Source organism: Diplotaxodon limnothrissa, linkage group LG19, assembly GCF_057381915.1.
Source record: "Diplotaxodon limnothrissa isolate DT_005_m linkage group LG19, D_limnothrissa_male_GT1.1, whole genome shotgun sequence".
In the NCBI taxonomy this organism is placed as follows: Eukaryota; Metazoa; Chordata; class Actinopteri; order Cichliformes; family Cichlidae; genus Diplotaxodon; species Diplotaxodon limnothrissa.
Window position 1 is genome coordinate 28,808,386 of NC_140614.1, and position 17,485 is coordinate 28,825,870.

The 17,485-nt window shown below is 39.8% G+C and overlaps 1 protein-coding gene across 1 annotated transcript in view; it reads left to right on the top strand.

Annotated features, from left to right (window-relative positions):
• The window catches only part of rnf144aa (ring finger protein 144aa), a 32,591-nt gene extending 18,571 nt beyond the window's left edge, over positions 1–14,020 (top strand). The window contains exons 3-8 of the mRNA XM_085342991.1: positions 1,227–1,331; positions 2,089–2,149; positions 4,181–4,397; positions 5,742–5,889; positions 6,231–6,320; positions 8,238–14,020. Coding sequence (XP_085199117.1) covers positions 1,227–1,331; positions 2,089–2,149; positions 4,181–4,397; positions 5,742–5,889; positions 6,231–6,320; positions 8,238–8,369 — 753 coding nt within the window. The 3' untranslated portion in view covers positions 8,370–14,020. The remainder of the gene's footprint in view (positions 1–1,226; positions 1,332–2,088; positions 2,150–4,180; positions 4,398–5,741; positions 5,890–6,230; positions 6,321–8,237) is intronic.
• Positions 14,021–17,485: the final 3,465 nt, after the last annotated feature.

Here is a 17,485-nt window from a genome sequence, read left to right on the forward strand (position 1 = left end):
TGTTGAATATTGTTGATTAAAATACATTTTAATTTCTTTTTTTTCCTAAAACTCCAATTCAAACAACATAAATCTTACTATTATTAAACAGGCTACAATTATCTAATAATAGTAAGATTAAGTAAGATCTGCCTCTGCGTTGAAGTACAGTAAATGTAACTTCTGTGTTAAATTTAGACCCAGTAAAAGTCATACACCGAAATGGCTGCAGTATCAGTCTCACATCCCTCCAGTGTAACAGCTGAGGCTAAGAAACGATAACCCCCCCCCCCCCCTCAATTGGTTAGCAGATGTAAACCAATCTTTTCCAGGGATGAGGAAACAATGCTCATGAATGACAACTTAAAAATAGCTGCCATTTCCTAGAACTCAGTCTGGGGTGCAGCCGTAATTGCCAAACTTTCTTTAGCACACTTTATTCCAGAGTGCAAGCGTACTGCAGTCTGTAACTAATAACTCACCATTTCCTTTTTTTTTTTTTTTTTTTTTTCCCTTTTTTTTTGGCTGACATAAAATGAACAGTTTAAAAAAAACAACAACTAGAAAATAGCCAGCCGTGGCACATAGAAGGTTTATGTCGGTGTGTGTCTTTGGTAACACTCAGCTTTGTGAAACTTACTGGCTTCCCTTAAATGACTCATAGAAGTTTCACATGAAAAGCATAATTCATGTGTTTGCGCCAAGAAATGTTATAACATGCTAAAGCAGGGCATCTCTATTACTGTTGTACCATTAGAAAAATAGTTGTGGCTATCATTCAGTCTGATAATTACTTGTCTTTAGCTTTGTTTTGGCTTTTGCATAGTCTGCATATATCTTGACCAGGGAGTGAAGGATGGGCATGTTACAGGTTTTAGGTGAATAGAATTTGTTTTTGGGTTGGGTTTTTTTTGTTTGTTTGTTTTTTTTACAGCACTATCCATTTGATTAATCATTAAAAAACCAGAATGGTGAGTCAAAAGAAGCTGAAAAGCATCACAGACATGCTTTTCACAGACAGATCACTTGGTAGTGTAAAACAATTGATTAGTGCAGCTGTCAGCCTTTCAGAAAAAAGTGCCACCATTTGGTGTACATCTAACATGCATAGTGATCCCAAGACTGGCCACTGTTTGTTTGCCTTATCTGTTGCCGCTGGTTATGCTTTCATTTTTGTTTCATCTTGCTGATTAACTTGAGATTTTACTGGATTTATGTTATACTTGTCTGTTTTTTTTTTTCCTCAGTGCCTGAAGCAGTATGTGGAACTCCTGATTAAAGATGGCCTTGAAACTGCAATTAGCTGTCCGGACTCTGCCTGTCCTAAAAGAGGACACTTGCAAGAAAATGAGGTGCGTTTCCATTATTAGAACGTCTTAGTTCTGCATTGGACATGGGACCACTCAGTCACTCGTTTTCCATTTAGCAGTAGTCATTTTTTAAATTTCTACACAGGCGCAGCACTGTATGTGCAGATGTAGCAGAGTTAATGCACTTTGTGCAACTATTGAGTATATCGGTTAAACCTATATTTCTAAAACAACATTGTCAATTTAAAGCACCATCCTTAACTAAGACGTGCATTTCACTTCACTTTCATGTGTGTATTCAATTACAATGAGCAATCCTGCATGTCTTTTTCCGTAGCAGGTGTCACATTGAGGTCAAACTGCTCCTTCTTCAGGCAGTTTACCATAGGACGCAGCATAGTTTAGCACACAGCAGCATTCAGTTTCTAATTAGCGTCCCTGGCCCTTAATAGAACCAAAGCCACTTTAGCCAGTCAGGCACAGCATGCATCATCCCTTTCCATTCTTGTAATTCTCAAAGCCTGAATGTTTTTCAATGCCCATTAAATGAGTAACCATGTGTGGGCCTGCGTACGCACCTTGGCTGCACTTGGCAATCAATTTCTATTTTACTGTGGGGATGAGATTTAAGGCCCAAACAAATGGCAAGTTCAGGTTTTGTGGAATTTTGATTATGACATTGTTCTGGAAATGAAACTCGCGTGGAGAATTTATAATTGCTTCTTGCAGTTTCTGTCTACAAATGTCCACACTGACCTGCTCATTTCACTCCCACTTCTCTTCTCCTCACTTCCTGCAGATTGAGTGCATGGTGGCCACAGAGATGATGCAGAGATACAAGAAACTTCAGTTTGAAAGGGGTGAGTCAGTACAAGGCAGCTTCAGTACGTCAGTGATCACTTCAGAGTTCACCAGTAGGCGCAGTATGGGCGATGACTATCAAACGGAGTCACATGGACCCGTCTGTCCTGCAGAGATACTACACACAAAAGGATGACAGTCTCATTTTGCATGTGGAGCTAAACTGTTGCTTGCTCTATCTAGACTTAATCATTTTACCCCTGTGGACATTTTCGCTATTGAGTTACACCAGGGGGTGTCTGTGGAAAACTGCTAGAATAGATTTGGAAAATCCTTCTTAGCCCCATAAATTTCACTCTTCAACACTGACAGGTGTTTTCAAGTTTTCTTTGCATACATTTTGTTATGTACAAAATGAAGAACAATTGGATTTCATTCTTGATTCAATTAAATTGAATTTCACTACAAATAGTCATTAGTTTATTGAAATGTGCAAAAATACATGGAAATACAGTAAGCAAAAAGCAATTTTGACAAGCTCCCAAACACCACTGGCTTAAATGCAGCCCCAAATCAAATGAAGAACCTCGATTGTGTTTCACAGCTGTAGACATTCACTGCTCAGACCTTCAGAAAACCTGGGGAGCTATTGTTAAAGACCTCTTTAAAGATTACATGAAAATCTGGCTGCTTAGAAGCGAAGTCTAAAGAATTGAAGGGTGACTTAGTAGTGTACAGTAGTGTACAAGAGAGGGCAGTGTACTAAGCTATTAGCTAAGGCTAGCTAGCTTGGTTAGCAGGGGGCATCGATACAAACTGCATGGCTGGATGAAACTAACAGGTAATGTGCATTAAGGGATTGACCCACTTTTGCAGCCAGCTTCAACTGGCCACTGCAGGAACTACAGTTAATTGGCCTCTTTAGCCTTAGGGATCATCACCATTTGATCCCTTGTATTTTTGTTAAATTCCCATTGTCTCTTTCCCCCGTGTACTTTTAGTGTCAGCAGTTCATTTTCTAATAAATAGCTTGGATCTCAGAGCTGAAAACATGATGGCAGGTCTGTGTCGCTTTGCTTCACACTGTCAGTGTAGACATGCTAATCAGCAATATTTTAGTTCCATCCCTACAAGAGACAGCAGTGACCATGCTGTGCTATCACTCTTTGATGGTACTCACTCTGCAGGTTCTCCGCCTACACAGAGGCACAAACTATACACAGAACATGCAGATCACGCTTGCAGGAATAAATGCATATCCATAAAGACAAACACACATTCATTAACACAGAAGGGACCCTGTAAATTAATAAAAATCCTCAGAAAGAGCTGTTGATTCTGGATAAAAGCAGTGAGCCGTCTCATCAATGTCCCAGTCTAGTCAGGCAGAACAGTTTCTGTAACCGTTCCATATTTCTCAGGCTGAGCCAAAAGTGCAAGTGGAATGTGTGCTCATAGTTCTTGGCAGAGAGGCAAGGAGATGTAAGGACGGGATACAAGGGCAAGTGCATCATGCTATGTACTTAGAATTGGCAGAATCTGTTTTTACCACTTTTAAAAATATTCAAAAGAATTTTTGGAAGCCATGGAAACAAGTTACCAAATAATAGATGCAGTAACACAAGAAATAATTTTTTTTTTTTAAAAACAAAAGAAACATTTCAGTATATAAGAATAAGAACTTTATTGATCCCAGAGGGAAATTCATATGTCTAACATGACTCATCTGCTATTTGTATAAGAATTGAAAATGAAAATGAGTGAAAATGGTTTTGTTTCTCTTCCAGTACTGATGTTTTTTTGTTTGTTTGGTTGGTTTTTTTTGTTGCATAAAGATAAAGTGCAGAGAGCATGATATCAAATTATAAGAAGTTTGCAGAGAGAAACATTATTCTTGAATACATGTATCATTATTTCACACGTAACAGGAAATCCCGGGGCATTAAAAAATCACCAAGCAGCCAGAGAAGGTTCTAGTCTACTGCGCTACATCTTCAGAAATCTGCATCTGAAACTCATTAAATATTTTGGCTCAAATGAGCTAATAAGAGAGCCGGTGTTCATGACCTGGACCTTTTTTGTGTCGTCAGAGGTATTGCTGGACCCGTGCCGAACATGGTGCCCTTCGTCGACCTGCCAGGCGGTGTGCCAGCTAAAGGAAGCGGATTCTCCAGCCCTGCCCCAGCTGGTCCAATGTGCTGTATGTGCCCTCGAGTTCTGCTCAGCCTGCAAGGCCAACTGGCACCCCGGGCAGGCCTGCCAGGAGAACAACCTGCCCATTACGTCCTTCCTACCAGGAGAAAACAGGTGCTGCTTTCTACTTGTATCCACTCACTAGCTTTCACACTTTTAACATTTCATGGACAATAATCCAAAAAATACTTACAGGCTATGAGACATGAAATGAATTCTGAAACCTGTCCTTGTCCTTAAGCAGCGTCCTTAATGAAATCCATAATTATTAAGTCATTAATTATAATTAATTTTTAATTTTTGCTCAAATTTTAACAGGCAATCATTTAAACATGAGCACTTCAGTAAAGTAATAACATTTTGGCATGTGATAGTGCAGCAGGTATAAGGCCTGCTAGAAATACTAGTTTTGTCAATGCTATGTTGCCGTCTTAGCCCATCTGAGTGAAGGTGAGAAAAACCTGGCAGGATTCAGTCAGTGTGTCTTTTTGCTGCCACTTTTTGCTTGAGCATCAGCCAACACTCAAGCACATATTTTGTAGGTAGAGATAAAACAATCTGCTTCAACTAACCTGCAGTAAGGCTGGCTGAAATAGATTAATCGTTAATTTTAAGGGTGCAGCATCTGTCTCCTAAGGTAGAACAGACTTGCTCAGAGATGCATGCAGCTGACCCATTTCTTTGTCTTATCCTCTTACCCTGGAAATGCCATTAGCTCTGCAGAACCTTCTGCTGTCTGCGCAAGAGCTCAGAGGCCACACTGGAGAAGAGGGTTCATAGTTGTAAAGAGCCTTGGTGTTTGAATTACACTTGTTCACCATAAAGATATCTCTAAAAGCATCATTTTCCCTGTGTTTGTTTGTTTTGGTTTTTTTTGGTTTTTTTTTTTTCATTTTGGCTACGCTTATGTTAAACATTAATCTCTCTGCCTGTCACAAGATTATGGTTTCTACAAGTCGTACAAGTGTTTTTCTTTCATGATGCAGAAGAATTTTTTTTTAACACAGTAGAATTTGCTAAACTTGGGAGAGGCAAAAACAAGTCATGTTCTAAATACAGTTCAGTGTTTTCTAGTTTCTAGCTAAAGTGGTGGAGGTGTTGAGACTGTATTGTGTTTCACTCAAACGAACAGTATGACAGATTCATGGAGACCGGCCTGAAAAATCAATGGGCCTGTTTGCTGTCTTCGGATAATTCGCAAAATGACAGAGCGCTGTTCATGCACAGGTTGTCGGAGTCAGCTGTTTAGAAATAATGGGAGAAATGGATACAGATAACCTGACACCGAGAGGACAGGAGAATGTTAGTCTGGGGTTGAGTTCAAGGTCATTTTAGTGACTGGTGACACCTACATATGTATTTATTTAGATGAATCTGATTTAGAACTACATAAAATCCTGTTATGCCACATAGTATGAATATTGAATTGAACACTTAACTTGCGTCTCTTCTCCTCAGCTCTTTTTATAAAAACGAAGAGGATGATGCACCAATCAAGCGCTGTCCTAAATGTAAAGTTTACATTGAGAGGGACGAGGGCTGTGCACAGATGATGTGCAAGAACTGCAAGCATGCCTTCTGCTGGTACTGTCTGGAGTCCCTGGATGTGAGTGGCATCTTTATTCCTCATCCTGTAACGTATTTTCACACTGCTAATTATTTGACTCCATGGAACAACAATATCTCTAATTATCAGAAAATTGTAGCTTTACATTAAGAGTATTTGCAATTTTCATTATTTTGACTGTTCAAAGCGACAGCCTCAGCTGAACTCATATAACTTTGGTGATTAATGAGCTGTGGTGCCCTTATATAATCCTAATTGTGTGAGCATACAGGCGACCGTGCTCCGCAGGTCACTTAAAAAGCAATTTTCTCTGAACGCCCACCCGTATCATTCAGATAGCTGATGGTCAAGTCTTTATCTGTATGTGTGTCATGTGCTAGGATGACTTTCTCCTGATCCACTATGACAAAGGGCCCTGTCGAAACAAACTGGGGCACTCCAGGGCGTCCGTTATCTGGCACAGAACACAGGTGAGAACACCCACCTCCCCATCCGCAAGTCACACTCGGCAACCCACCCCTCCCCCTCTGTCTCCCCCTCTCTTTGCCACGCTGCAGCATGTGGCCTCACACGTGCTCCCTGGCTCTGCTTCTGTCTCTCCTTCGGTGCACACATTCACATACAGTGATGGGCTCGTATTATGGTAACAGCACAAAAGCAAAAGAACAACTCAATCCACATGCAGCGACAAGTGTCTAGTGGTCAGTGTCCTGCTGTTTAAGGCTTTAAAAAAAAAAAAAAGTTTACATAACCAAGGTCTCTCTTTACCTGGCGATAATCCAATAAAGCTACACATTGCATATAAAGGATTAGATTTCCTCATGATACAACATATTGAAGTGCTTAATTCATAGACTGAGCTCCCAAATGCCCTCTCAGTATCACTTATTAGCCAAAAAATCTATTCATAGCTTAGCACATCCCTTTGTTCAGCATATTTGCTATTTTCCCAGTATTAGCATACACATTGGCATCTGTTGCCTAGTAGGGCAGGCTGAGTCATATGATTACAGTTCAGCTGGTGGAGGCCAGCTATAGCTTCAGTGTTGTATGTGTCTCTTTTCTCTGTCTCGCTCTCCTCATTTCACACCCGTTTGGGCTTTCACATATATGCAAGCCTCCCTTTCGCTTGCTTTATAAAGCCAAGGTGTATCAGAGCAAAGCATCTTCTGTTGTAGCCACGTACCATCGTTCTGAAGCAATGTCACATGCTATGCTTCAAAGTGCCACAACGATCTGTTAATAAGAAGACCCTGTACTTGATACTTTTTGTTTGTTTTTCACTACACAAGGCCTTTTCGCTGAAAAAATAACAGTTAATGCATTAGCCAACGCTCAGTTAATGCAGGGTTTTTTTTTTTTTTGTTGTTGTTATTTATTTTAAAAGAACCCTGCATGCAAGCAATCTTGCAAAATATATTTTCCCAAATAAACTGGTGGAAGAAAAAACCCATTGTGCTATTATAAGTCACTGTTGCATGTGACAGCCGATTATGTATTCTATCATGCTGTGTGAATTTCCTGGAGTTTGGCTCCCCCATGTGGTGGATTACTTAAGTTGCCTGGCTACCAACAAAACAAAGCTGGATTTTACCAACATGTAACTCCACAGTTCTTAAATCTAGAACTGTGTTGGTAACTCCTAAAAACCATCTCCTTAGTAGAACACTTGCATAACTTCCACACAAAATGGTTCTGCTGGAAAATAAGCATCCTTTGTGCCACTTGATTGGAGAAGTACATAATTATGTAACTGAATGTGTGACTTTGCTATGTACAGTCTCACTATGTGACAAAATCATGATGTCCTTAGATTTTTATTTTTTTGTGGGAGTAAGAACATTTTACTAAAGGCTTTCTGTCTTTATGTACTGCAGTATAGAACTTATTTTAATGATATAAAATGGCATCTCCACTGTTTGATATCCTTTTTTTCCCTCTGAGTAAAAAAAAAAAAAAAAAAAAAAAAAAAGTGAAGTGAAGGGCTTGCCCAATTATGAAAATATAGATTGTAAAACTGGAATAAAACCGATCATTCTTAACATGTTGAGAAAAAAAAAAGATCATTTTAAAGCACTTGGTGACATCCACTGGTGAACATGTGTTACTGCAGAAATCGTGCTCATAGTTTGGGACACTTGGGAAACAGTATATGCACAGTTGCTCAAAAAAATATCGGTAACTTATATGACACATACTGAAGAGAAAATCAGCAATAAAACTTTCAGAAATGACCTTGAAAGCTGTTAACGCTACTTGAATTGCAGGATTAATAGATTAAATGCATGGCTGCTTGTATGTTTAAAAGAGTGCTGCATTTATTTAAATAATGTTTTTTTTGTTGTTGTTGTTGTTTTATTTAATGTCTCGCTGCTGTGTCCCTGCAGGTTGTGGGAATCTTTGCTGGCTTTGGCCTTCTCCTGCTGGTTGCCTCTCCCTTCCTCCTCCTGGCCACTCCCATCGTACTCTGCTGCAAGTGCAAGTGCAGCAAAGGCGATGATGACCCATTGCCAACCTAAAAAACACCATCTGAGTTGGCACAGGGAGCCGCTTCAAGGATGGGCCCATCTATTTTTGTCCTTTTTCACCCCTTTTACATTTTTTTTCCCCATCCCACCAGCTTTGAAAGCTTTCTTCTTTTTTGGGCTCAACCTGCACCAGCCCAAGCCGCTTGGGGATCCATTGCTCTGCATGAGGGAGGCATGGCAGAAAAGCGACCCTACATGTTTATCTCAAGGGAGAGAGGTGCAGGGGTCAAAGGTTAGTGGACATGAGACTCGTTGAGGGACTACTGTGTCCAAATGTATGAGAAGTTGCCAGACTGGGGACATGGAGGATGACTGCACCACTTCAGCTGCCCCCCCCCCCCCCCCTCCCCCCTCTCCTCTCCTGAGGTGTGGGTTAATTTGTTGTTGCACTTTGGTGGGTAATTGCAAGTGAAGGAGGGGGAAAAAAATCAACATTAAGAAACGATTTTTTTTTCTTTATTATTATTCTTGTATGGACCATGTCATGCAGGAGCCACCTTAGAAAGAACTCTTACTTCATCGCTCTGTTTTGTCGGTTTGTTATGCGCAACAAAAGCTTTTCCCTCACCACCACACTCGATGTAGCTCTACAGATTCAGTCAGTAGCATAATAGAGTTACACCACAGATGTTTGGTGTTCACTCGATTTGCGCACAGAACATGATTTCTTTGTCATGTCTGCGACTGAGGTAGAGATGGGAGGCTAGCGTCACTCTCAGCTCAGTGTATAGCACGTCCTCTTGATGATGTCAATGTTTTATAATCCTGCGCTTTTAATAGAACTGTGCTCAAAGTAGTGTCTATGTGTTGTACTTTACAGTGTTTTTCCAACTGTTAGGCAAACATATTAAAGGGGACTGCCTCTCAACTACATTAAAAGGAAAAAAAAAAACAGTTTTTCCTGTGATAAAATGATAATCGCGTCTTGTTTTGGTTAACTATCACCTTACTTTCTTTTACTGTCTTTGCATTCTACATTAAATTCACAAATGTCACAAATTGAGCGGCACTCCCCTTTAGCATTAAATTAAACTCTATCAAAGGACCTCGTATCCACGTGCTGTGGAGTTGTTTTAATTTAATTCACTAAAAGAGATGTCACTCCTGTATTTCTCAGTCCCTAGGCGGCAGTCTAGCCAAATAGAAATGAATGGCCTTAAATTAAAAGTAGTGAAAATCAGGCAAGCCCCCCATGCACTAAAAGAACAAGTCAGATCCAAATGATCCCAGGGAAAGCATGTTTTAAGGACTAGTCAGTGAAGCCCTTTATATCCAGACGATTCTATGATGTCATTCATATGCCACTCTGTTAATAGCCATACTGTTAAAAAAAGAAAAACAAAAAAACCGAGGATATCTCTCTCTACATATAATATAAACAATTGTTCTCAAATGGTGTTCTTTGTGATCTAGGCCCTGTATTTTCTGAGCCTCTTTAAGCAGGAGAGCGATCAATCCAGCTATGGTTGTGAATGATCTCAAGATCAACTCAGATCTCCCACTTTTTGAGTCTTAACAAATACCCGCTGGCTCAAACTGCAAACTTGCATATGTTAGTGGTCCGAGTGTCTGTTTTGTTTTGTTGGTAGTTAGACCTCCAACAAAAAGCAGCTATTCCTTGCAGGAATGTCAGAAAAGCCTATAGAATAAATTTAAAAAGCATGTTAACTCTTTGGGCACATGAATATCAAGCTGCTCTATACTATATCACTTTATCTATGCAAGTTTGTGCATTACCGTAATGATAAGGTTATTGATTGGCCATGATTAATTGTATGGAAGTATTGTGTAATGAGAGCTGCAGAATGTCAGCATATCGTCGCTTTAATTTAATCAGGGAATCATCTGGAAAATATCCATTTTATGATCATTATATACAGTGCATTGGGTTTTTTTGTTTGGTTTTTTTGTCCTTAGGCTAGTTTTAAGGTTTCCAGAGAAGAAATTTGTCTTCTCTGGAAACCTGAAGTTGCAGTCTTCAGAAAGAAGTTGCAGTCTTTCTGAAGACTGCAACTTCTTTGCAGTCTTCAGAAAAATGAAATGACCTTTTTACAAAAACAATCTTACCTGGTTATAATCACGGTACGCCAACTGTCAGTTCGGAGGTTTTTCAGACCAGGACATAATAAAAGAAAATATTTGGTCCTCTGGGTCCAGTGGAGGAATATTGGCATGCTTATTTTTCAGTGTTGCTTTAATTTATTTAGGTTTTTGTGCAATTATCTATGCACAGCTCTCTTAGTGTCTCATCACGGTATTTCAGTTGGGTTGATGTCTGGATTTTGACTGTGTCATTGCAACACCTTGATTTGCCGTCCCACCCCACCCTTTTTTCCCCCTCTTTTCAGCCATTCTGTTGTAGATTTGCTGGTGTGTTTTGGATAATTGTCCTGGTCAGCTATGGACAGGTGTTCTCACATTTAACTCTAGAATACTTTGGCTTACAGATGAGTGCATGGTCAACTCAAAGATTGCAAGTTGTCCTGTGGCTCGAAATCAAGCCCCAATCATCACCCCTCTATCACCGTGCTTGATAGTTGGTCTGAGGGGTCTGTGTTGACTTGGTGAAAACCAAACACAGCATAAGTGGCATTAGGCTTTATAGCCTAACGTCTCCACTTTGGTCTCATCTATGTTGTTCCAGAAGCCTTGCAAGTTGTTCAGATTCAGCTTTGCAAACCTAAGGAGTCCTTTATAGAGAGAAGAGACGTTGTCCTGGTAACACTTCCAAACAAGCCATACTTGTTTGTTTTTCTCTTTTTTCTAATTGTACTGTCATCTTTAACATTTAATATCCTAACTGAGGCCTGGAGAGTCTTGAGATGTAGTTAATGGGTTTTTGCAGTTAGCACTGTTCCCTCACAGCGGTTGCCTAACAGCAAGAAGGTGCTGAGTTCGACTCCACCATCTAGCCTTAACCATCTCCCTTTCTCCAGGGAGTTTGCATGTTCTTCCTGTGTCTGCGTGGGTTCTCTCAGAGTACTCCAGCTTCCTCCCACAGTCCAAAGACCTGCAGTTAGAGGAGTTAGGTTAACTGGTGAGTCTAAATTGCCCATAGGTGTTAATGTGAGTAGTGGTTGTCTGTCTCTCTGCGTTAGCCCTACGACAGACTGACGACCTATCCAGTGTGTACCCCGCCTCTCACCCTATGATAGCTGGGATATTCTCCAGCCCCCCACAACCCCAGTAAGGATAGAAGAGAATGATTGGATGGATGTGAAAAATCTTTCACTGTAAAATAGTTTGGAGAAGGCCTTCCACGATTGATGGGCAGCAGCGGTCGCTCTTTAAGATCATTGCCGAGGTCTTCCCTCATTAAAAGCCACCTGAGTGCTCCAGACCAGCAAACTGACGCCTGCTTTTATAGAGCTGGTCACACTAGCACATGATCAGTTAAACAAGTGCATTTGATTAGCAGCATCTGGCTGCTATTGTCCCCTCTTATTTCCTATGGAAGCAGTAAGTCTGCACTGAAGTTTTTCACCCACGGTTTCTGCATTTTATCTCAGTTTTTGTTAAATAAATATTGAAGCAGTGTGACACATCATGTTTTGTTAATCATCTGAGGTGGTATTTACCCAATTTAAGACCTTCTAAAGACCAACTGATTTTCTTTTATTATGTCCCAACACGTAAAGCCTGCAATTGAAAGAGATTGTGCTTTTTTTTGTTTGTTTGTTTGTTTCTTTACCAAAACTGTAAGTCAGTTTAGGAAAAAAGTAGAAACCTTTCAGTTTAAAATGGAGACATTTAATTTATACTCTCATAGCACCTGCATGTCTTCGGAGTGTGGCAGGAAACCAGAGCACCTGAAGAAAAACCACACAGGCGCAGAAGGAAAAACATGTGAACTCCACACAGAAAAGACCAGAGTTGAACATCAGGTTCGAGCTTTGAGGCGACAGTGCTAACCACTGTGCCAACCTGTCATAGCCATTCCAGTGTTTTAATAAGCCATTCGGTTTCTCGCTTCCCTTCTGGTGCAATTCATCAGTGTTCATGTAGCATTTCATTAAAAGTGTGGCTACAGTTGCCAATAAAGGGGTTAACAAGAGTAGCTAATACTGTATAAGCTAAACAGTAGCTGATCACCTGCACCTCCCACCAGTTTTCACCTGTTTTTAACTCTTATATAAAATTTTAGAAAAAACATTGTTATTATTAGTAGCCTTCAGGTTTGAATGCGTTACCTGTAGCTTGGGTTGCTTTCATTGGCCTTGCCTTCTGTAGGAGCATGATCATTTGACACTGAATTCGGTTAAATTTACTACCTTTCAAAGCAACATTTCTTCGCTGCAAATCATTTAAATTGCTGAAACTCTCATTGTTTTAATGACAATCGTGCCAAGCAGATTTCCCAGAAGGCAAAAGGAAGCTGAGCTGTGTGTGCATTTTGATCACGTCTTTGTAATGTATTAACAGTTTTTACAGGGTTGAAATGATTGCTTCTTTATGTAAGCGCTGCACTGTATAATATGGATTTTATCGTTTTACTTCTTGCTATGATCTGTGACGTGCGTGATATGGTGCCTGCTTTGTTTTACTGGAAGAGTTTAGCAGCTAAAATGAACTCTATGGAAAAGTCGATGCAGATGATCACAAATGTTTGTTTGGTTTGTTAAATTTGTTTTTTAGGGGTTTTAACAGTTTGAGGAACAGCAGGAGGGGGCTGATACCACTAGTAAACATTTAAGTCCAAAAACTAAAAGTCCATCAAATTCTTGAAAGGCACAAAGTAACAAATCATGGACACTTTGTTTCTTTTCTTTTTCAAACTCAACATTCTTCTTTACCAATGTCTGCTGGCATTAATAAACAGGTAGATACTGTATTATGCAACAAACATAAGGGCAGCATAATTACTTGTTTTTTCAGGGCTCGACATAAAGGCCTACAGAGTACAACCACTTCACGCAGATGATTCATCAGCACAGGTGCTGGAGAATAGGATGACCTGAGTAAGGGCTTGCTTGTCATTACTTGGGGCCCTGAATGGAAAGAGTATTTTACAAAGGCTCAAAATCAACTTTGTAACTATCAGATCAAGTTTGGTTACGAGCAGCAGTCTATATTTTATAACTTGTTGTGTCAAGAGATGAAGCTGCATGAGTTTTCTTTGACTTCTACATGGTAAATATAATATTGTAGCCTCTAAAGAGCTTTCATATGGTGGCACTGATAAAGTCGTCATCCTGTTTTGGGTTTTTTTTTTTTTTCTTCTTCTTCTTTCGTTTAGAAAATGCACTTTGATGTTCAGCCATAAAATATGTTGGTCAGCCTTCCTATATTTAGTAGATGGCCTTCATGTGTCTGTTACTTTTTTCTTTTTTTATGTTTTGTACACTTGTTACATCAGTTTGTGTATTTGTATTATCCGTTTATATAGAGGGATTTTTCGCCCCTTTATTGGTCGTATATTAATTATAATGAGTTACAATTATCGGTCACTCCCGTAGGTGGGTTATTTTCAAAGAAACTGCTTTGCATACACAGGACTATGAGAAAACAATGTCTCTAGTTCACTGAGTAATTAAAGGTTAAATGATAACAAAGCTATGACCATTGTAAAATTGCATTAAATCCATTCTGTACAACTTTAGAATTGGCATCTTAATATATCTACAGTTCCACTAACACTGTGACACCAGGTATTAAAGGTTGTTGTTTTCGTGATTGTGTCCTCTTCTTTCACTGATGCCAGTGGTTCTCAAACTGGAGCTGCTTACAAATAGGTGAAAAATGTAACCTAGAGACGTCTTTTACAGTTGTGATTAATTTCAGTTCGTATTTAAGTGTGGCATGCAGGGGAAATGAATCTCTATGGAAGCCCATTTCCGCCACTTAAAAAAAAAAAAAAGGATCCATAACTTGAAATTTTGAGTTATTTTCTCGAAATTTTGAGTTATTTTCTCGAAATTTTGAGTTATTTTCTCGAAATTTTGAGTTATTTTCTCGAAATTTTGAGTTATTTTCTCAAAATTTTGAGTTATTTTCTCGAAATTTTGAGTTAATAAGTTGAAATTTCGAGTTAGCAGTGCCGATCAGTAATCTACGTGAATGCCGTCATTTCCTTGTTACCCGGAAGCTGAAGCCCTCAGGTACAAATGCTACAGCTAAGCTACCGGCATTACATCCAGTCATGAATGCACAGATTGCAGAGTATTTTCAGCGTGACTTCAAAAATGATGAAATCCTTGTGTTATTAGCTGAATCACATGGCGTTACTATCAGCAAACGTACTCGCGAAATCGCCAATTTGTTGCGATCCGGTTTTGAGTGCGCGTTACTCTGCGCCATATGCTTCCGGGTAACAAGAAAGTGACCTCATTACTGATTGGCAGAGCTAACTCGAAATTTCAAGTTATTAATTTGAGAAAAGTTTCTTGTAATTTCACGTTATGTTTAGAAATTTCGAGTTATGGATACTTGTTTTTTGTTTTTGGTTTTTTTAGTGGCAGAAACGGGCTTCCATAAATCTCTTAACATGTCTCAAAGACGCCTTTTGGCTCATGCAATTGTCAAATAGCTCCCTCTAGTGTTCCAAATGTGTAATTTTCTATTAAGAGATACCTGAAGTCCAAAGTGACTTAAAGAGAGAAGAGAGTAACAGATCTGACAAAAAGCTAATTTTGTCACCTTTCACAGGTTTATTTTATTTTCTTTAATTTATTCTAACCCTCCTGTCTGGTTCATTTAATAACTTGTATAAAAAAATGACTTTGAATCATATAGACAATAATATTTCGATTAGTCCTTATTTAACTTGCACCAAGCATCTTTCCTTCTTATTCACTGCGGCTCTTTCTGTTCCACTGCATCTCTTTGTGTTCATCAAAGATGTATCGGCCTTTTGTTAAGGTCTGCCAAAGAACAGGTTGTTCTCTCCTTCTCTCTTCCTTTGTTTCTATTTCCTGCCAGATGCTGGATCGGGAGCATTAACAAGACAATCCTGAAAATGAAAGTGCAAACGCTCGGTGATATATCATCCCTCACCAGCTGTTCTCTGTTTGGAAGTCGCTCCACCAATCACTAGGCAGGACCACAGGAAGTTGCCATCTGTGGGCACCATGGTGACAAGGTTTGTGGATGGGCGCTGAAGCTGATGTGTTATCTGGAGCAAATGAAGTATGATGCAGGGAGAGAGTGCCAGGAGGTGCGGGGATGGACGGAGAGACAGAGATGAGTGTATCACCTGCGAGACAAAGAGCTGCACCTCAGAGAAACTGGAAACCGAGAGCCAAGCCCCGGCACTGAAAGAGGGGCTGGATGGGAAGAGAAGAGACGAGGCCTTTGCACCTGCTCTGTTACAGAACACAAGATTCTGCTATCACACGTGTGTTGGCTGCCAGCCCATCAGGCTGGTCTGTTCTGGCTTTACCTTCCAACACTCTGCTGCCAAGTCGTCATCCTGCTCCCCATCAACACCCCCCTCATCTGCTGCTCTGTACTTACAATATCAACAATGCTCTTAAGCTTTAAGCTTTCAAAATTGAGAAGTGAGAATTGAAAGTCTTAAAATAGTCAGAAGCCTTTTATTTACTTTTTAATTTAAACTGAATATACAATGCATGTGAACCTAGTGTGTCTAATGCATGAAATACAAATTGAACTATCTTAACGGTGCTTTGCATGATCTGTCTGCTCGACCTGTTAGTAGTTGAATATTCAGAGCAGGGACTCAAAATCTTCTGGACTTCGATTCCCAGTCACTGAAGCAACAGTTCAAGTCTTTAAACCACTAACACTTCAGCAGATTTTACCTTATCAAACAGCTTTATTTTTGCATGATTTATGTCATGACCTCATGTAGAGCTATTGACAAATTGGGAACCACTCATGTGAGAGCAGAAAAGACAGATTTAAAGACCGCAGTAAAACACACACTGAATTAGAGAGTACTTAAAAATGCCTGTCTGATTTTGGTCAATGTGTTTATGTAGATATTCACTTCTCTCAGTCTCAAAAGGTTTCAGTTAAATGTTTGCAGCTATAAATGTTTTCTTTAGATTTTCTTTGAGTGACCAGAAATCAGTAGAAACATCCATATGAGCCATCCAGTCCATAAGGTGCGCCAGTGGGACGTAATCGATAGTGCTGAAAGCAATATTCACCATTCACTCGAAATTAACCATAAATCCATTTGCCAGAAGAGGGAACTAGAGTGCTATGAAAAACATCCCATTGTGTTTGTGAGTAGTGGCACACAGTGGCTTTAAATATATCAAATATTAAGTGATGTGTTCAGTGCAGAATGGTTAAGATGTTTTTCTTTTTCCACCTATTTTTCGATCCTGCAACACATTTTTTCAAATTAGCTGGGGATAAATAAACCACACATTCATTCTGTTCACCTATTTGTTTGCACATGTGTCACTTAGGAAACACTGGTAGGTGCAGAATACAACAATACAACCGTTCAGTATTTTCTGTCCCACTGAGCTTTCACACCCATTCTGACTTTCCTTTCTTTCACTCTCACGTGTCACTCTGATGGAGACTTCCACTAAGGAAAGAATGCCGTAAACACACATTGACATTATGAGCTAAGAGCTCCCTGCTAGCTCCCAATGGAGGTTAAGGTTTAATATTAGACATGTGTATTTGCTCATACTTGCACAGAGGGCTCTAATTGTGACCAGGGGCCATTGTACATCAGCTGGTGATTGACATACGGTGACAGGGTTCCGCCTCTGATCTATTTTATCCCAGCGTGGAGCTGTACTGCTCATTGTCCCTCAAGGCTGTGACACCTATTAGCTCTCATTAGATTCCTGTGGTTCAGCAAGATGGGCTCAAAAAAAGAATGGATAGTCTTAAAATTTTTTTTAAGTGGATGTCGCAAAATATCAATGCTGAAAGTTGGATAAGAAAACTGATACTGCTGAACATCTTACCGACCAACATGTTTTTCTTAGCCTGCAGAAAACTACAAGGTTTTGGCATAGAAGAAACTTCAGGACATCACAGTTATGTGCAAAAAATAGTCTGTAGTTTCTTTTTAAAAACTTGTTCCTCTCACAGGGTTCACTTGCTTCTCTCCTCTGGACAGATCCAGGACAGCTGTTTTCCCTAGCTTCCATTCTTTATGCTAAGCTAAGCTGCTGACT